Source organism: Chelon labrosus (genome assembly GCF_963514085.1).
Source record: "Chelon labrosus genome assembly, chromosome: 23".
Classification (NCBI taxonomy): Eukaryota; Metazoa; Chordata; class Actinopteri; order Mugiliformes; family Mugilidae; genus Chelon; species Chelon labrosus.
Window position 1 is genome coordinate 13,466,714 of NC_140356.1, and position 21,374 is coordinate 13,488,087.

The 21,374-nt window shown below is 38.3% G+C and overlaps 2 protein-coding genes across 3 annotated transcripts; both read left to right on the top strand.

Annotated features, from left to right (window-relative positions):
- The first annotated feature begins 124 nt into the window (after positions 1-124).
- parp11 (poly(ADP-ribose) polymerase family member 11) lies at positions 125-3,726 on the top strand. 2 transcript variants are annotated; one of them, XM_084573145.1, is made up of 8 exons: positions 125-264; positions 512-636; positions 1,450-1,570; positions 1,664-1,739; positions 1,983-2,055; positions 2,622-2,749; positions 3,094-3,245; positions 3,360-3,726. In XM_084573145.1, the coding sequence occupies exons 2-8, from the start codon at positions 520-522 to the stop codon at positions 3,674-3,676; spliced, it is 984 nt and encodes a 327-aa protein (XP_084429271.1). In that variant the 5' UTR covers positions 125-264; positions 512-519; the 3' UTR covers positions 3,677-3,726. The 2 variants fall into 2 exon arrangements, with proteins under 2 accessions (XP_084429271.1, XP_084429272.1); XM_084573146.1 differs by having other exon boundaries at positions 3,094-3,188.
- A 1,174-nt stretch (positions 3,727-4,900) lies between these two features.
- LOC311508882 (uncharacterized protein) lies at positions 4,901-20,486 on the top strand. The gene is made up of 14 exons (XM_084573871.1): positions 4,901-6,655; positions 6,748-6,862; positions 6,933-7,002; positions 7,145-7,208; positions 8,715-8,848; positions 8,933-9,084; positions 9,165-9,453; positions 14,884-15,043; positions 17,915-18,029; positions 18,104-18,173; positions 18,320-18,383; positions 19,625-19,758; positions 19,842-19,993; positions 20,074-20,486. The coding sequence occupies exons 1-14, from the start codon at positions 6,557-6,559 to the stop codon at positions 20,370-20,372; spliced, it is 1,917 nt and encodes a 638-aa protein (XP_084429997.1). The 5' UTR covers positions 4,901-6,556; the 3' UTR covers positions 20,373-20,486.
- Positions 20,487-21,374: the final 888 nt, after the last annotated feature.

A 21,374-nucleotide genomic window follows, 5' to 3' on the forward strand; every position in this document is an offset into this window, starting at 1 on the left:
ACAGATTGCGCACATAACGGGACCAACTCCGGGCAGCAGCGCTCCAAAGTCAGAGGGCGGAGTTACGTGCGTCGACGTGCTGACGTCGTGCTGTGACTAACCAGGAAATAAAAGTAAACAACTAAGAGAGGTTGACGAAAATGGTATTTTGTCATCGAAACTCAGACCGAGTCTGTGATTTTGCTGGTGTTTTATTAATAATGTATGAAGTATTAATATCCCGATAAGGTTGGAGACGCGTTTGGAGACTGAGGCTGACAACTGGTAAGACACCGGAGTCGGTTTCGGCAGCCGCTAATGGTAGCTAGCTCGACATGACAAGTCGCTGTATTATTTGAATTTGTTTACAGAACGAAATGCCCTCAGGGCCACGGTTTAAAAGCAAACACCGCCCCGGCGTTAGGTTTGTCCGAGGAATAAAACACAAATCTCGGCGCCCCCCGCATGCCTTTTTTTTTTGCATTTTAGTTGCCTAAGTGTGTTCTGGCGTGTTTTCACTTGTTACTTTCAGATTTAGCTATGTTAGCCATCAGAGCTTCAGAGGAGGAGTGCACAGAGATGGAGGAGATGGACACCTCAGAGCCCAACTGGTGCTGGTTCTACCTGGCTGAGTGTGGAGTGTGGCACATGTTTGAGGTAGTTCACGTGATGCCACAACTTTCTAATGCACATCCCCCCCTTTTGGGCTTAATGTATGCAATGTTTGCAACCCAGAGTCTGCAGGTTTAAGTGTCAACCAAAGTCTAAATCAGTGCAAATCAGTCAATGCACAGGTACACATTAAAAAAAGTTTATTTATATGCAAACTATTAGACTATGACTGTAACCAGCAGAATGATGAAGTGACAGCTTTAGATAACAGTTGCACGTGTCAGCAAACCTAGTTGCCGACACGTGCAGCTGCAACTAACACTTATCTTGATTAATCAGTTACAGTCTGTAAACATCTGTCTATAATAAATGCCCTCTAGTGAAACACTGATGGTAAACGGCCTTGTTTTTATGTAGCGCTCACACAAGCGCACACACATTCACACACCAGTGAGCCAGCTGAGGGTTCAGTGTCTTGCTCAAGGACAGTTCGGCAACCTGCTTCACCCTCCGAGCCACAGCCGCCCAACTCGACCAGTCCAAAGTGTTAATTTCAGATATCTTGTTTCAGTCCAGCTCCCAAATATAATCAGTTTACACACATACAAAACAAACAAATGCATTAAATTAAGAATTAATAAAAACTCTATTTGCAATGGGGAAATTGCAGAATCCTCATTTTAATCATTTTTTTACTTGCACATTATAATTGGAAGGTTAGAATGGCAGCAAATACATTTAAAGGCAGCCAACTATTGATAAACCTGCTTTAACTCAGTCTTCTTTCAAACAAGTTGCTGATTATTTTCTGTCTACTGATTATGAACTGATTGTTTAACTGTTTTTCCCCTCCGTCAGATTGACCCCAGTGCCGCCTGCTCTGTGACCAGCGCTCAGATAGAGCAGTGCTACAACAGAAACCAGCGTGGCGTCATGGAGTTCTACACGGCCAAGTACACGTACAGGCTGGACTTCTCGGGTACGGTGACGAGTTTCCTAATCCAAAATGAAAGTTACTAAGTCTGTCTGAATGTCTTTAGTTCACTTGTTCACTTATTAAATCCCTCTCCAGTAATGCGGCAGATAAACGTAACAACGGGAAAGCAGCGGCCGATCAAACGCTCCCTCCACTCTGCAACTGGCTTCAGGTAAAAACCGGTGGGCGTAGTAAACATGCAGAGATATGATGTTAGACGACATGCTGGAAGGTTAAGAGGGCCATGCTTTAAATAAAAAGGTCAGGATGTGAGCATCTTAGGAATCTGAGAGGCCAGCATGAAATTCCAAAACAGTTGGCATTAGAAAAGATGATTTCTGCCTTTTAGCAAGGAGACATTCTCTGTTTTGCAATCTTTTAATAACTGACAAATTATTCTCTCCTACTCCCTCAGGTTCATTTGTGATAATCTTGCCTTGCCTGTTCCCTGTCACTGGGAAAGAATCAACACAGATGAGCCGTATCAGGTGAGTAACATAATTCCGTATTCTCGCGTTCCCGTTTACTTTTTTGTGATGAGAAGGCTGGAGTTAGATTTGTTTTTTAAAAGCCTTAAAGCTGAAAAGGTCCTGGAATTGTTGCACGTGGGCCTCTGCAGACTGACGGCGTCTGCAGACGTGTTGTCGCCACAGTTGACACCGTCAGCTTGTCACTTCTCTCGACCCAAAAGTGCTTTTTCAGTGGAGGCCGTGTAGTTTACAAGTTTACTGTGACATTCAGTAGAAGTGTTAGTAGTAGAAGTAGTTTCATCTGCAAGGGGATAAATGTAATTTAAAGAAAAAGACCAGACACAGTCCTTGCTTTTATGATCACTGTATCAATAGTTTTATCATCATCTTAAAAATACAAAATGAAACCAATTTATATGCTGTCTAGCATTTATGCTGCGCCAGCAGAATAGATGTTCTGCTGCGTTACTGCATCTGAATGACCTGGACTCTTATTGTTTAGTTGTTTACCAAAATCTTCATTTATTTCACTCTCCAGCAGAGCCTTGTAAGTGTAATTACGTTACGTGATTGTGTTTCTGCAGCTCATCCAGCTGGGCAGAGACACATATGAATTTAAAGAGGTAGCCAGGCTGTATGAAAGGACAATGGATCATCCAATCAAATCCATCCAGAGGATTCAGAACTTGGACTTATGGGAGTTCTTCTGCAGGTAGATAGCTGTTTCATCTGTAACGCTAAGTGGACTGTACATTGTCCACAGCAATGCTCTGTATAAGCGGATGATTCTGCTATGATTGTAATTTGATTCCACTAATTTATTTTCATGCACTGCCTAAATGAATTTACAGTCTTTCAGACACTGTGCCAGAACCACTCCCATTACAGACAAAGCATGTCCTCTGTTAGAGTATAGCTTTGAATAGACTTTCCTGTGGCATCTGAGTCCACACCGAGTTTGTGTTTGCCGGCGAAAGTCAGTCACGCTGTCCTTTGTTATGAGCACTATCAAGCGATGATCAGTGTTGTGTTGTCATTCCTTGGTTCTCCTCTAAGGAAGAAAACACAGTTGCGAAAAGTCAAGCGAACCTTGGATATTGAGGAGCGAATGCTGTTCCACGGCACGGGACACAGCAACATACAAGCTATATGTACGTTTAACTTTGACTGGCGGCTGACAGGAAGCCATGGTGATGTCTATGGCAAAGGTAGATCCTTTGTGTTGTGACGTGACACCATGAAAAGAATTGATGGCACTTTTTTTTTTGTTTTTTTTCTTTTTGTCTGATTGTAAACGTTTCTTTTCACCGTCCTACCTACAGGGAGCTACTTTGCCCGGGATGCCAAATACTCCAGTAAATTCTGTCACACCACAGGGAAACACAACAACACCTTACAAAGACACGGACTCACGCCACCTATATTTGCTACTGAGCCACCATATAAGACCATGTTCCTGGCCAGAGTGCTTGTTGGAGAATACACAGTCGGTCATCCTATGTACTGCAGACCGCCCTCCAAGGATGCCAGCTTCACAAACTTTTACGACAGCTGCGTGGACGACATGGCCAATCCAAAGATCTACGTCATTTTTGACAGCAACCAGATTTACCCAGAGTATCTGATTGAATTCTACTGATGCCTAACAAGAAGATATCCACTTTCATATTCATGTGTGTGTATATATATATATATATCAGGACTGTCAAAATTAACGCGTTAACGCAGATTAATTCATCACCCTGATTAATCTGATTAAAAATTTTAACGCAATATATTTCCGGCAGTTTGTCCAAGTAGAGTTACCGTCGCGCATGCGCAAATGGGCAGTTGATCCGGTAATGACAGGCAGCAGAACCAACCGATAAAGATAACGTGCTGTTAAGCGTCTTCCATCTTTATCGGTCACTTAACAGTAACTCTACTTGGACAAACTGCCCTAAATGCATTGTCAGAGTCATTCTCCGCTACAAATGGGTTACTTGCATTAAAATATTTAATCAGATTAATCAGGATGATGGATTAATCCGCGTTAACGCGTTAATTTTGACAGCCCTAATACAGTATATATATATAAAGGTCAAATCTCCAACATGGAAATGTTAGGCTACAGGATCGGATGATGAGAGGAAATCAGTAAAGGAGCAGCTTAAAGGACAAGTGTGTGGGGTTTAGTGGCGTCCAGCGATGAGGTTGAAGTTGGCATCCAAACGAAAGCCCCTCCATTTCCAAGCGTGAAGGAGTAACTCTGGATTCAAACAAGTGTAAAATTGCTAAAGACTCTTCAGTGTTTGGTTTGTCTATTCTGGGCAACTGTAAAAAGATGACAAGAGCTCCCTATGTAGATATGAAGACCCTTTTCGAAGCTAACAAAAACATATCTATTAGCTAATAAATTAGGCCTTAAAGGAGAACTACTGTTTTTTACAATCTGGACCTTATCTCTAGCATAAAATACGAACGTTTCCTCACCCATATAGGTTTTGTGTCATGTGCACTCGTTCAGGAGATAATTAGATCTGCGTATATCCACATAGTGGTAGTGACTGGGGCACCAAGACGCAGCCTCTAAATAACGCATTATCTGCCGCAAACTCGTTAATTTCACCAATATTTTGTTATGATACGCTAGTGCTATTCCCCGTTGAGTCTGGAGTTACCTGTTATCATCATCCAGAGCAGTAGCAAATTACAGGTAAACAAGCCAACCGTCGAGGGTGATGGGAGGGAGGGTGAGGGGGATGACATCATCCAGGTCAGAAGACATCATCCGGGGTCTGTAGGCAAATCTACAAATGATGATAACAGGTAACTCCGGACTCAACAGGGAATAGCATTCGCGTATCATAACGCAATATTGGCGAAATGAACGAGTTTTGTGGCAGATAATGCGTTATTTAGAGGCTGTGTCTCGGTGCCCCAGTCACTCCCGCTATATGGATATACACTGATCAAATTATCTCCTGAACGAGTGCAAACGTTCGTATTTTACACTAGAAATAAGGTCCAGGTTGTAAAAAAACAGTAGTTCCCCTTTAAGCCTTATACTTAGTATTAGCTTAGCACAAGGCTAAACCAACAAAAAGCTTTATTCCATATATATTTATTAGCTTAGCCTTATTCTAAACTAATAGCTGATATTCATGTTTAGTCATGATATAAATAGGCTACTAATAACAGAACTATTGGCTATTAGCTTAGAATAAGGCTAAACTAATGAAAATACGACTATTAGCTACTAGCTTAGAAAAGAGCTAAGCTAACAAAAATCTTAGCTTTATTCAAAGCTTAAAAAACGGTTTAGCTTTTAGGGCTATGCTTTTATGTAACCTTAGCCTTATTCTAAGTAAGCAGCTAGTAATCGAGTCTTATTAGCTAAGAATGAAGAATGAGCTAATGTAAACTATATTTCTGTCTATAGCTGTAAATCCTACACACTGGCCCTTTAAGAGGCATTTGGTTTTTATCACGGTCAGATCCAGCGCCTCACGGGATCATTGGTCATATAAAGTGCCTTTGGAAAAACTGGAAAAGCACGAAGACAATAAAGACACTGTGTACAGTTTGACTACTGTACAGGATATTCAAAGTCGGGACCCTGTGGCTGGTATGTTTCTGTGACGTGCAAGGATAGAAATAAGGACTGAAGATCAGTCTTCGTGTCAATTTTGTATTAAATTCAGACCCTGTGCTTGCGTATTCAGTGTGTTGTTAAAATTAAGAGTGGCTCTCGCAAAGGTGCACACCCCTTCCTTCACATCCACGGTGCCATGCATACGCTTATTCACAAAACCAAAAACATGTTCCTGCTCACTCATTTTGCACATGCCTATATATTGATATTACACTAGTTACACACATATTTTTACAGATCATTTTTGTTGATTTTTTAAATTTAGTTTGTTCTCCTAAAAACGCTTCTACCTCTTCTACATTTTTGTTTTGCATCAGTTCGCTTATCCCCCTTTCCGCGAAAGGTTTTGTAATTGTGTCACAATGACACGAAGTTGTGATGTCGTTCTCACTCGTCACTCCTGTGTGTTTTTGTTATTTTCTTTTTCAGTCTGCATAAGATTTGACGATGACTTGAATTTCTAAGTTAGTTTCAAACCAAAATCATTAGACTGTGATGTTGCCACCTGATCAAATAAGCAGGTTGTCTTTGCACCTGTTGTCGAATTCATTCAAAAAAATGAATGTAGCCAACACATGTGCAGTACTGTAATAAAAATGAACAATACAATGTAAAACTGCTTTGCTGTGTGGTTTGTTTTTGAGCCTTCAGGGAAACAAAGTGCATCAGATTATTATTAATCTCGCCACAAGGTGGTGTATAAAGGACGAATGGACTTCCTCACAATAAATTACATGCTGCTCAGTGAGGTAAGACGCCTACTCTAGGAGGTGTGGCTACGAATGAGTTTTGATTCAGGTGATAGAAACTCTGACGTCTATTTGAATAGGTCTCTGAGCAATTCAGACAGAGGAAGGATAGTTTTATTCATTCAGATTTTTCAGCATGATGTTGGACGGTGAGTACGTGGAATTGATGGACACATCAGACACCTCTTGGAGTTGGTATTACCTGGCAGATTGTGGAAGGTGGCACCAATTTGAGGTAAAATAAAAGTTTTGTCACATCTCCAGATTACAGTCAATTCGATTTTATTGCATAAAGTTCTGATCTGATCATGTGTTCCTATTTTACAGGATTACCCCAGTGACTCCATTAACAGTCAGGATATTGACAAATATTATCTAATGGACCAGAAGGCAGTTTTGAATAAATCTTCATCCGGCTGCCACGTAAAGATTGATTTCTCAGGTATGTGTGAACATTAACTTGCTCTCGGTTCGTGTAATTTGAATGAACTGATCAATGTGTTCCTTTACAGCAATGTTACTGACTGATGTCAAGACAGGAAAGGAAAGACTGATCCAACGGAGCTTCAACATCCAAAAAAGGTGAAATGGGCCTTAAGAATTCACACCATAGACTCTTCTGCGGTCTATGACTGACACTCATAACACTGAGTTGGGGACAAGACAAGTCTTCAGTATGATTTCTCTGAAAATGAAAGTGAAACCTATTTTTCTTCTCTCACAGCTGCTCCTGTTTCAGCTCTGCTCCTGTCTTCTGGGAGACAGTCGATCCTACGTGTCCGTACCAGGTAATAGTAAAGAGAAAAAGTTGACAGTAAATGTTGCTCATTGATTGTAAGGTGTTAAAGTGTAAACTATAGTGCAATCCAGTTTCTGATATTTACATTGCACCCTCTCTTCTTCCTGACATCCAAATGACAGCATTGCCAGTATGCATACAACTCTTTACAATCTGCTTTTCAAATGCTGATCACACAAATATGGTATGGATTTGCTGTAGACAGTACAGGGCTGTACACAGCCCTGTACTGCATGTGATTCTTACTGTCTCAAAATTGACAGTGTCTATTTGCACTGATTTGTAATCTTGCCTAAATAACATTCTACAGTAGCTGAGCTGTTGCACAGATTCACAGTTTGTGCAGAGGAGTCATTGACAACAAGCACATGATGCTCATGATGACCCAGCCATATCAGAGCTTTCAGTTTTGCTGCATATATGCATTTATATTAACAGCCGTGGCATCAATGGGATCATAAATTTAATCACTTAATCACAAACAGTATATAAAAATAAGACAACACACACAGTAGCTAGCTTGATAATGAAAATACAAGTGAGAACAGCAAAGATGTATGTATTTTTAGGTACTTTATCTATTTATTTATTTATTAGGTGTAGGTATAGGCCTCTTTTATAAATAGCAATGAATAAATTTTAATTCCTCCCTTTGAGATTCCATTTTTCCTACAAGTTGTTTAGGATACTGAGCTTACGATCAAAATGGCAGCAGAATTTGCGAACATTTTCAGCAATTCAATTAGCATTTGGCTAAAAAACGTTTTTTGTTTTTTTTCCCATAATGTTACAAAATTAAAATCTTTGCTCCTCATTGCTGCCATATTTGAATCAGTCATGGCATGCTAACAACACTGCTAACGAATAAAGGCACCACGAGCTTAAACGTAATTAGCGTTAGCAAGCTAGCTGTTGTGTAGCCCCAGTTTTTGTGCCCTCATGTATTACTGTAACTAACTAAGCGTTTGTTTCTGAAAGATTATATAAATCCAAGAAGTCCAATGTGTGACTACGGAAATTAAAGGAGAAATTTGCGTGAAATAAAAGGAAGTGGCTCCAATATAGAGAATAGGCTACCAGTGTTACCTAATAGAATTAAATCAGCCAGAAACTGTGGAAGCTAATTTTCAGTTAGCATTTTGTAGCAACTTGAAACCGGCTGAAAAGCATAGATGTATTATTTTGTCTTCTTGAAAACAATAGATGCTTAGTGCTTGAATAAAATGCTGAAAAACAAGCAATGTGACACCGGAAAAAAGGATGGAATTCTTGCTAGCTGTTTGACTTTGAAGAAGGAATGTTTAATTTTCTTCAAATTTAAAGGTGAACAATGCATAGAAAATAAACATACCAAAAGTTTTACAAATTGTTGATGGTCAGTGTAAGTAAGACATGTAAATGTTCATTAAAATTTAGGCACATTAGTGTAATTCAAACTGTATATGCACTTGTATCAGCTGAAGCCTTAAACCTATATTTCTGATATGTTTTAAAGTTAATCCCGCTGACTGAATCCACCCCTGAGTACCAGACTGTGGCAAATTATGTGAAGACTGACGGGCTGTTGGACAGGCCCGTTGTTTCCATCACAAGGATACAGAATTTGGATCTCTGGGAAATATACAACAGGTAAAAATGTATTTAAGTTTGGCTTTCTCTGTTTCTTTTCATAATTCCTAAATGTTGTTTTTTTTTTCTGTGTTGCTATCAAAGGAAAAAGATACAGCTTGCAAGGATTAAAGGTGTCACAGACATTGAAGAGCGAAGGCTCTTTCATGGGACTAATAACGAAAATGTTGACAGCATTTGCAAGTATAACTTTGATTTACGGTTAGCTGGAAAACATGGCAGCTCTTTTGGCAAAGGTGAGTTAACTGATACATTAATCATTTATGTCTAACTGTTCACCACCAGAACTGATTTGAGTGTCTTTGTTTTTCTGCAGGAATATATTTTGCCAGATATGCGTCATTTGCAGACAAATACAGTGGGGACAGCACAGATCCATTGCCGGTGTACGGTGGAGGACCGCAAGGTTTGAGCAGTGGGAGCACTAAAGTAATATTCCTGGCTCGGGTGATAATCGGAAAATTTGTTGTTGGACGTTCTTCTTTCCAAAAACCTGATCACGGAAAACTTGAAAATTCTCACGACAGCTGTGTGAACGACGCCCATCATCCCACGATTTTTGTTATTTTTGATCCAAATCAGGTTTACCCGGAATACTTGATTCGGTACAGATGAAGCCACGTGTGCAAAATCAACATGCCTCAAAGATTTTCTTGGCATGATTCCTGATGACTTTGAAGAACAGATTGAGTCCAAATCTGTGAAGATATTTTTTCTATTTTGAAAGAGAAGTAATTCTTCAGATTTTATTAGTTTATTTACTTGGTTCTAAAGCATTTTTATTGACCTGTCACGTTTGGACGGTCGCTCAGTGAAATGTAAATTATTATTTATTATAAACACAAGTGCAGCTTTAAATTCAATACATTTCTAACAGACATGCAGGTTGTGAAGAAACCCTTGCAGCAATGGCACATATTAACTGTAAACTGTAAAACAAATTTATAATAATGTATATATATATATATTTTCTTTTTAAAAAAAAATAATGATTCTCCAAATACTTTCTAAACACAGAGTCGTTTAATGTAAAATACACTATATTTATTTAATTATTGTTTAAGAAGCTTCTTGGATAAACTTAAGAAACTTGTTTGCACTCTCTGCAGGAAAATGAAACTTAACTCCTAAGAGGCATTTCTGCAGAATTCACATTAAATGAATGACATCAAAACAGGTAAAGTCCAGTCACACCCAAAGTAAATAACTTGTCAGGGAAGCAAAGCGAAATAAATAAATAAATAAAGAGTTTTCATCCCTGGATAAAAGCCATTTGTCTTCCTTTTTTTCCTGAAGCCAGCCTCATTCAGCTCCACTTCACTTAGATGACACACACCTGAAAGGGTTTCAGTTCCTCGTTACCACAGCTGGTCTAATAGACATCTGCAGTTCATGGAAACCGCCAGCAGAGGATGCTGTATACACATCCTAGAGATTTTACTCAGGTCAGCATAAGCTCTGCCATATTTAAAAAATAAATACAATAAAAAATACATTTCAGAGCAAGTCAGCAGTTCCTAGTAATTTATTAAAACTGTTCACTTTCTGCTTGCACTATTGGATGCACTGGAAATAACATTAAATATACAATAACTATACAAATTTGAGGTGTTGGCTTTTTATTTTCTGCCTATTTTTTACCTGTGTTCCACTGCATTTATTTGCAGAAGGGGGATTGGTTCCTGTTACGTGGCAATCCATTCATTAACCAATGGTTCCCTATATTCCTGGCTTGCGTCTCTGTATATGAGCTGTTATAATAATAATGCATTTTATTTAAAGGCGCCTTTCTTGGCACTCAAGGACACCGTACATACATTCATAAGAAAAGACAGCAGAAGAATAAAATATATATATATAAAAACAACAAAAAAAAAAAAAAAAAAAAAAAAAAAAAGGCAGTAATTGTCATCAGGTGGAATAGGCAGTTTTAAACAGATATGTTTTGAGTTGTGATTTGAAAAGGGGAAATGAATCAATATTTCTGAGTTGGGGTGGTAGTGAATTCCAGAGAAAAAAAATAAATAAATACTACTTTTCTCCTTTTACCTCGTCAGAAGGGTTGATTTAACAAGTGGCTTGGAGATGAATTTTTATGCAGTATTTTACAGAAACAAGCCCTCAGGTCTATCTTGTGACTCCTGACTTTGTGAACCACTGGACTGAACTCTGCATTGTCTATTGTAACAGTAAGACATTACAACATTTCAACCAGAGGGCTCATTTTTACTTTTTATACATTTATATTGTATTTTATACTTCTCTTCTTTGTCTCCAATAGCTTTTTGAATGCAAGACATTTACTCATAATGTATGGTGAACTCAAAAAGAGGTTTTAACACTTACTTTCATGTTCACCTTCTCACTTCTATTTTTTTTTTTAAAAAAATAATACTTTCAATACACTTTAAACTGCAATTATATTTTACAAATTCAAATGACAGCTAACTATAGGCAAATAATAGCACCAGTTCTACAGCTTTGGGGCTTTTTTTTTTTTAAATGAGGAAAAAAGACTTCATATCCAGCCACATCCAGAGTAATTCATTCATTCATTCATTTTCTGTAACTGCTTGTCCTCTGGAGGGTCGCGGGGGCTGCAGCCTATCCCATCTGACATCAGGTGAGAGGCGGGGTACACGCTGGACAGGTCGCCAGTCTATCACAGGGCTAACCAGAGTAATTTATATACATTTTCAAACAATGCAAGAGAAATACCAAAAAGGAAGAAAACCACTTCAGATACTGAAGATGTGTTTGTTTCTATGACCGTCTGTTCCGTCAAAGCAAATCTATCGCTGACGAACATCAGCATTAGACCTGGTGCAGAAACACCAAGAGGAAATGGACTGTTGTTTCTTGTACAAACCCCAATTCCAGTGAAGTTGACAATAAATAATAACACAATCAATGATTTGCAAGTCTTTTTCAACCTACATTCGATTGAATACACTACAAAGACAATATGTTTAATGTTCAAACTGATAAACTTTATTGTTTCGTTTCAAATATTTGCTTATTTTGAATTTTACAGGGGAAACAAAAGACTAGGAAAGTTGAGGAACGTGCAAAAAAACACCTGACTGGAACGTTCCACAGGTGAACAGGTTCATTGGAAACAGGTGAGTGTCATGACTGATTATAAAAGGAGTCTCCCTCATTCATTTACAAGCATGAGTGGGGTGAGGGTCATCACCCTGTGAGCAACTCTGTGATCAAACAGTTTAGGAATAACGTATCTGAATTGCAAGAAATGTAAGGATTTCATCTGATGTAGATGCCATCAGAGTCAGTTATACTATTTAAGTTCATTTAAATTAATTATTAATTCAGTTAAAAACACAAATCATTTATGTTTAAAAGGGAACTGTATATTGTCTACATAGCGGAACCAATGTTCTCTGGTTTCAGTGGTGGCAGGTTGTTTTGTTACCTTCACCATGCTTGAGGTAGCTATTAGGCAAGGCTTGAATGACACAGTGCTCTGTTAGGACATCTAGTGTATCACAAAGTATATATTCACATATACACATACCTATACAAATGAACAGATACGGCAAAATAAACAAGTAAAATTAAATTAAAAATGCGTGTAAAAAAAATTAAATTAGAAAGTAAAATAAATAGTATAAATGGAAAGTAAATAACAAAAATAAAAAAACAATAATAAGTACTGTCTAAAATGTATAAATATATACATATACATATAAGGTCCAGACTCCATACCTCAAACACTTGAAACCCACGGAGAACAGTCAGGAGTGAGTACCTGGTTAGTTATAGTCTGTATAGAAGAATAAATATCTATCCCCATAAATAAGTTTTTAGAGACTCCTTACGGAGAAACTCTAGTACAGTGGTACTTTTATGTAGAATGTTAAGACCCCTGGCATTGAATGAAATTGCTGGAAGGTGAAGAATAAAAGTACTATCAAACCTTCCTGATAATCCACAACTAGAAAACTAACTCTAGGAACTAAGAGTTTCCGGCCGCCCAAGTTTGGCAGCAACACCACCAATTATCAAAAAGCAAAACAGCAGCAGTGTGAACATGTTCTTCAACATTAGAACACCAGCCTTATAACATCATGGGACACCTTCAGCATCCCATGGCACCTCTGGACATATCCCCCACCCCACACATACATCACCCGAACCTAGGCACAAATATAAATGCACACCTAATATATGATTATATATCAGGATTATATATGAGTGTGAACCTATAAAAAACAACAATGACAATAGCAAGGATAAAGTGGTAGACCTATACTATGAGGTAGGTTATGGGTAGTGGCACCTGACATAGTCCAAAGGCTGGGCAAAGAAAAACCATCTCCAGCTTCAGTGTTATGAACCCGAAATGTTTTCAAAACTATGCTTTATCCCGCTAGGCGTTGTGAATGAAAGCACAGCAGGAGAATCGATGCCAAACGGGATTTTAGCTGAGTGAAGCAGACGTTTACACTCAAGGAAAGAGTGTTATCGCTCCTGCGTAGCCTTGGAGAAGTCTTGATACCCACTCCTTCTGTTGAAACCTCCGTAAACGCACAATGAAAGGCCTTGTGGGGGCCTTGTTTTGCTGGTAATAGCGACCAGTGAGCACGCTTCAAATCCAGGCCCCCTTGGAAATCAGCCTGGAGGACTTCGGGGAAAGTAGCCCTCAAATCTCTCTCGTCTCAGTCATTATTTGCTTCAAAGACTCATCTCGGCTCTAGCATGATTTGTCCGAACCAAAACTATTCACGTAAGAGTTCGAAAAATAGGACTGTATAGCAAATGTTTGATTGCTCTAAACTATTTCATGTGGATAAAATAATACTCCTCACTTATTTTTTTTATTTTTTTATTTATTTTTTTATTGATAAAGAAAAACAAGCAAAGTGCTTATAGGACAAGGACAAAAACAGTGTAGAACATTGAACAATATAAACTGTGCTAGTTGTACGTGTTGTGTTGTGTGGGTGGGTGAAGAAAAAAGAAAAAAAAGAAGAAAAAAATAAATAAATAAGTAAATAAAGAAAGAAATTGCAATACTAGTAAACAAAGAGTGGAGAGGGTGACAAGAAATCAATGTTATCTGTTACATTATGTTTTGCTTAATTACAATAAGACAAATAATATTTTCAATGATTAATTTATTAATATTTCCTAATTCGATGAATTACAGCAATGTAAATGGATAGTTTTTTTTTGGGGGGGGGGTTCTTTCTTTTTCTTCCTTTTCTTTCCAAAAGAAATGAAACATAACTGACAGAACCTTTATCTATTGAACAGAAAAAAAAGAATAAATCAATCAATAAATAACAGTTTAGAGAAAAAAAAAAACATGGTGCTGCTACATTCATGAGATGTGCTCTACAAATACCGACTGACAGATACAGATTATATCATGGATTTTGCCAAAGTACATTTTAGGGTTCATTGGTAAAGAGGTTCAAAGCTACGTGGATAAAGAGGGTGTGCTTTAAAAACAGGGCAGTGGATGTGCTTGTGGTTTTGTTTGAGTTTTTTTTTAAGAAATAACAGTTTTCAGACTCAGGCGGTTTCTTCTTTTGCATACTATTTCCCCAGCCTTAGAAAAAACTAGTTCCCTCGGCACAGATGAGGCTGGGGACATAGGACCTATGTCTGTCTATCAATCTATCAACCTCGTCACAAGGTGGTGTACAAAAGCAAGAATGGACTTCCTCACAATAAGACCTGAGAAGGTGTGGCTATGAATGAATTTTGATTAAAGAGACAGAAACTCTGTGTAACTAATTTATCTGTCTATTTCTCTCTGTGACTTACTATCTATCTACAATGATTCTCCACAAAATATGTAATCTGATACATTACTAACTCTCAAAGCAACTAACAACAGCAACAAACCAACCTTCTCTGCAAAGAAAAATTCAAATGAACACCACACACTGAACACACTCGATCCTGATTCACATGACAGACCGACGTAGTCGACTGCTTCACTCAGGTGCTTCAAACGTCATAGTTACGCGACCGAACCACACCTCTGTCCTTTGATACAATCCTGTCAGTCTGAATAGGTGCCTGAGCAAATCCGACGGACAAAGGATTTTTCTGTTTAAATTTTGTATAATGTCAAACAATGATTATGTGGAATTTATGGATGCATCAGACAGATCTGGGATGTGGCATTACCTGGCAGATTGTGAAAGTTGGCACCGATTTGAGGTAAAAATAATAATAATAATAATAATAATAATAATAATAATAAAAAATTTTTGTCATGTCTCTAGATAAAGGTCTGTCTGTTTTATTGCATACAGTTCTGGACCCGTTTTCCTAAAGATTCCGAGAATCGTCTCAGAGAGCTCCTAACTTAGCTTAAAAAATCCTAGCTAGGAGCGTTAGCTTAGGTTAGTGATTCCAGAACATTTCAGAACATTCTCAGAGAACTGTGAGCAAGGAATGGGCAGAAACTTTTATGTTAGTGAAGAATGTGGTTGAGACCGTTGCTAGGTATGAGTTATCATTTCAAAAAGTGCGATTGGAAACATTAAAATGCAAACCACACAACAAACACACTCGAGCCCGCCAAGTGATTCACATGACAAACCGAAGCAGTCAACTGCTTCTAACCATCCCCCATAGCAAAACTGGGCCAGGTGCAAGCCCACATGCCAACATGTGTGCCACATAAGGCACACATCTTTTTTTTAATTATTATTATTTTAAAAAGAGCTTTCTTTAAAAATTGAAAAAACTTTGGTCCAATAAGTCTTTGGTAGAGGCTAAAAGTCAAAGATTTTTAAATTTTTAAAATAATCTTAAATTAAAAATATATAATAATATCTACGTGGTCCTCTGTTGAGTTCAGTGTTGTAACTAAACGAGACGCGAGTTATATCAGTAACGATTAATTTTCCCCAAAGGAACGATAAAGCGCACTTCGCCCAAAACCCAGATTTCCCATTTTCCCAGTGACATTTAAAGGCACCATCCATTTGTGGATCTGCGGATCTGAGCAGCGTGAAAATAGTCTCAAACCTCCGCGTGCGTGCGGTGCCTGATCCGTCCGTATCTGCCGATCCGTATGCGTAGGTAGTCTTTTGGAAACGAAAGGATGAGCTTTGTGAAGTTGAACGATCTGATTTGTGAATTTGCAAAACAGTCCCACTGCGCAAAGACACGTTCAAACAACGTCTTTTCAACGTCGTTTTTGAACGTCGAAGTTTGGTCCTCTGAAGGTGCAGACTGTTACAGCAGACGACGTCTTTTCCCGACGTCGAGTGAACGTCCGTTACCGACGTCCACAGGACCTCTGTATAGGAGCCAGTTGTAGTCCGAATGTGGTCTTCTAGACGTCGTTTCTACGTTAAACTTAAACTCATTTTAGACTAATCTGGTCTTCAATAAATCACAATCCAATCCCGACAGTTTTTTCCCCAATCTTTATTGCAAACGTCAGTCTTAGGCAGCATAAAATGCAGTACAATTTGTGGAAAAAGTGGTAAAATACAATAAATAAAATTACCTTCGGTCTGTGAATAAAAATGTAGCAATAGCCTACAAATATAATACAAATAGAACAATAACATAATAATAAAAATAAAAGTAAAAAAAAAGTGCCCGTATGAAGTCCTCAGTTGCCCGATTATGAAACAGGATGACTCCATCTGCACAAGTAGAAAAAGACAAATGATTAGCGATCGAAACGGCAGTTAACACCGCCAGCTTTTTTAGAATGCGTCTGTATTTCCGGAAAAAAACAACAAGAACAGTTATCCCAACAATGGCGGCCAGCCAAAGTCTCACACAGGAATAACTACTATCGCTCTCATAATGATAGCGACCGAACAACTGTTGTTTGCAGTGTTCCCTGCAAACATTTCGACGTCTAATAAACGCTTTAATGTGTACAATTGTTCACGTTAAAGCGTCTGTAAACGTTAGCACGGTGGTTGCGTTCAAAAGCTAACGAGCTGATGGGAAAAGATGCAATGCTAACTGCAGCAACAACTGTTTAGATTAATACGACAAAGCTAAAACTGCAAACACTATAAATAAACATAGGCAGTATGGGTTGACCGAACTTACCTGCAATTTAGTGAACGCTGATTTAGAACAGCTGTAGTAGCGGTCGTAGCCTACGGAGCAGACTCGGCCATTGCTTCCACAGAAGAGGAACACCTGGGCCAGTCAGAGTGGCTCTTACGGTGTATGTGATGACACAATGCTTCAGCCAGTTAGAGTCGCAAATTTGCACACATTTCGATTTCGCCCGATATGACTGTGGCGCAGAACTCAGTTAAATTTAGCCAGACCGGATTAGTTGCACAAACTACGGTCCAGAGACCCTTAAATAAAACAGTAGGAAAAATACGAAAATGTAAAATAACAAAATATTATGTATACAATAAATAAATAATAAATATTTTTTAATCTCAAATCAACAATCAACAATGAATATGAATATAAATTATTAATCATTCGTATTGATTAATCATGTTGATAACAACAAGTTTGATATTTATCTTAAATAAAAAAAAATATATACATTCGTCAATTTCCTGCACCTGTCTTAGACGTCTATATGACCTCCAGAAAAGTTATTAAGTCTGACGATCAAATGTTGAACGGCATATTGATGTCTAAATGGGGTCATGGTTAGACGTCGAAATAGCGGACCTAGTTTGCACGTCGTGTAGACGTTCAGAATTGGTCATGGACCGACGGACGCAATATAGACCTGATCTGCACGTCTATCAGACGTCGAATGTTTAGTGGGGTCACACACGTTCAGATAGCTCGGTATGCAGTTGTGACCCCCAGAATTCACACACAAATCGTTGTACACATTTGTGAATGTCATGTTTCACGCGTGGATCATGAAACACGCGTTTGTGACCATTTTGAGACTAATTTCACTCCATATTTATCTTTACCAGGATCTACTCTTAACTTTGAGGGGAAATTCTTTGAAAACATGATTCTAAGAATTTTCTTAGAATTTGGCCACTAGGAGCAGCTCTTTGCTATAAGAATCTTTAGGAATACGGTCCCTGATCTGATCAACTTTGACCTGATTTTCCCATTTTACAGGATTACCTCAATTACCCCATTAACAGTGAAGAAGTTGACAAATATTTTCGAAAGGACTGGAAGGCAGATTTGAAGATACCTTCATCCGACTGCCGCATAATAATTGATTTCTCAGGTATGTGTGCACATTTACTTGTTCTCAATCCGTCCGTGTAATTTGGATGAACTGATCAATGTGCTCCTTTACAGCGATGTTACTGACTGATGTCATGACAGGAAGGCAGAAAAGAATCAAGCGGATCTTCGACATTAAAAGAAGGTGAAATGGGCCTTAAAAATTCACACCATAGACTCTTCTACGGTCTATGACTGACACTCATAACGTTCATTGAGCTGTGGACAATACAAGTCTTCAGTATGATTTCTCTGAAAATTAAAGTGAAACCTGTTACTCTCCTCCCACAGCTGCTCCTGTTTTATTTCTGCTCCTGTTCACTGGGAGACATTTGATCCTAAATTTCCATATCAGGTAATAGTAAGAGAAAACTTCACAGTATAGCAGTGTGAAACCCGGATCTTTCGAGGGATTCAGATCATTCTGAGTCACTCACTGATATGAGCCGGGTTGTGTGAGTCACTTGAGTCACTTAACCCAAAATGGCCCAATTGCGAAAGAACGTGTTTCCAGTACATTCACTCGAGACATAATGAAGCATAGTAAACACCTAAGAACGGATAATTACAGCCACCTGTTATTGCCATTTATCAGTTCATTGTGTTCATGTAAATGGCCACTAAAAATCATATCAAGCAGGGATCCACAAGTGAAGCCTTGTGAGTTACGGTTATGGTTACGATTAGCTGTCGGTTAGTTTTGGTTTTGATGTTCTAGCGGTCATGAGTTAGGTGCACGAGAAGTAAACAAGACATTTGTGTCTGATTAATGGTCCAAATTTTAAAATATGGTCTTTTTTTTTTTTATCTTTAGATTGGCTGTAGGTGGCAACAGATGAAGAGCATTTGTGTTTTCTCTGAGATGAGAATGGGGCTTCACTTGCCCACTCACTTGACAGAAAATCTTATCCCTGCTCTTGGTTAAGCAGGGATCCACAAGTCTTGGTTATTAGTTGGTTAAGTTTCGTTTCTCTGCGTATTATGCGTAAGTGAGTGAGTGAGTGACTGAGTGCCTTAGTTTGTGCTGCTTGCTCGTGGTCAAGTACGTTTTGTTTCTCTGCCAAGTGAGATGTAAGATGTTTGAATGGTGCTGTTTATTGATTATATGTCAGTCAAATGTGGTAGGACTCAACTGAGTCGGTTAAATAGACGTCTAGATTCATGATTCATGATTCTCGATTCGTTGGTTATATGGGCTGGATCCAGAATCTTTTTTTCCAGCACTACTTCATAGTAAATGTTGCTCATTGATTATAAGGTGTTAAAGTGGGCAAGTAGCCCACGTATGCTATACTGCAATCCGTGAATAAAATGCTAAAAACAAAATACAAACGTGGTTGACACAATCAATTTTTTGATTATTTTAACATAATTCTGTACACAGCTATTCTGTTAGCGTAGCAATGTGACACCAAAAATTTAAGGGTGAACAATGCATAGAAAATAAACATACTGAAAGTTTTACAATTATTGATAGTCAGTGTAAGTAGGAGATGTAAATGTTCATTAAAATTTAGGCACATTAGTGTAATTTAAGCTGTATATGCACTTGTGTCAGCTGAAGCCTTAAACCTATATTTCTGATATGTTTTAAAGTTAATCCCGCTGACTGAATCCACCTTTGAGTATCAGACTGTGGCAAATTATGTGAAGACTGACGGGCTGTTGGACAGGCCCGTTGTATCTATCACAAGGATACAGAATTTGGACATCAGGGAAATATACAACAGGTAAAAATGTATTTAAGTTTGGCTGTCTCTGTTTCTTTTCATAATTCCTAAATGTATTTTTTTTTTCTGTGTTTCTATCAAAGGAAAAAGATACAGCTTGAAAGGATTAAAGGTGTCACAGACATTGAAGAGCGAAGGCTCTTTCATGGGACTAATATCGAAAATGTTGACAGCATTTGCAAGTATAACTTTGATTTACGGTTAGCTGGAAAACATGGCAGCTCGTATGGCAAAGGTGAGTTAACTGATACATTAATCATTTACGTCTAACTGCTCACCACCAGAACTGATTTGGGTGTCTTTGTTTTTCTGCAGGAATATATTTTGCCAGATATGCATCATATGCAGACAAATACAGTGGGGACAGCACAGATCCATTGCCGGTGTATGGTGGAGGACCGCAAGGTTTGAGCAGTGGAACTACTAGAGTAATGTTTCTGGCTCGGGTGATAATCGGAAAATCTGTTGTTGGATGTTCTTCTTTCCAAAAACCTGATCACGGAAAACTTGAAAATTCTCACGACAGCTGTGTGAACGACGCCCATCATCCCACGATTTTTGTTATTTTCGATCCAAATCAGGTTTACCCGGAATACTTGATTTGGTACAGATGAAGTGCAAAATCAAAATGTCCAGAGTCTCAAAGATTTTCTTTGCATGCAAGGTTCTTTCATTATTGTTTCTATTATATATTTTTGCCAAATTTGAGCTGTGACATGGAAATTTCCCATACGGTAAATAAACAATTTCTTATGTCTTATGTCTTGTGTCTTATGTCTTATGATTCCTGATGACTTTGAAGAAGAAATTGAGTCCAAATCTGTGAAGATATTTTTTTCTATTTTGAAAGAGAAGTAAGTCTTCATTTATTTACTTGGTTCTAAAGCATTTTTATTGAACTTTGTCATGTTTGGACGGTCGCTCAGTGAAATGTAAATATTAATATTATAAACACAAGTGCAGCTTTAAATTCAATACATTTCTAACAGACATGCAGGTTGTGAAGAAACCTTACATTTTGTTTGGGCCTTTTTTTAAATGAGGAAAAGTTGTGTAAAGATAAAAAAAAGCTGCCACAAATTCATATTTCCTACATCCAGATTAAGTAATTCATGAAGTCATTGATTCATTTTCTGTAACTGCTTGTCCTCTGGTGGGTCACAGGGGAGCTGGAGCCTACCCCAGCTGTCACTGGGCGAGAGGCGGGGTACAACCTGGACAGGTTGTTTACTGCACTAGTTTATCGCAGGGCTAACACAGAGTAATTTATATACATTTTCAAACGATGCAACTGAAACACGAAAAAGGAAGAAAACCACTTCAGATACTGAAGATGTGTTTGTTTCTGTGACTGTTCCGTCATTAGACGTGGTGCTGAAACACCAGGAGGAAATGGTTTGTTGTTTCTTGCCTATGATGTACAAACCCCAATTCCAATGAAGTTGGAACGTTGTGTAAAATGATTTGCAAAAGACAAGATGTTTAATGTTCAAACTTTATTGTTTCGTTTCAAATGTTCACTCATTTTGAATTTGACACCTGTAACATGTCACAGGGGAAACAAAAGACTGGGAAAGTTGAGGAAGTCTCAAAAAAACACCTGATTGGAACGTTCC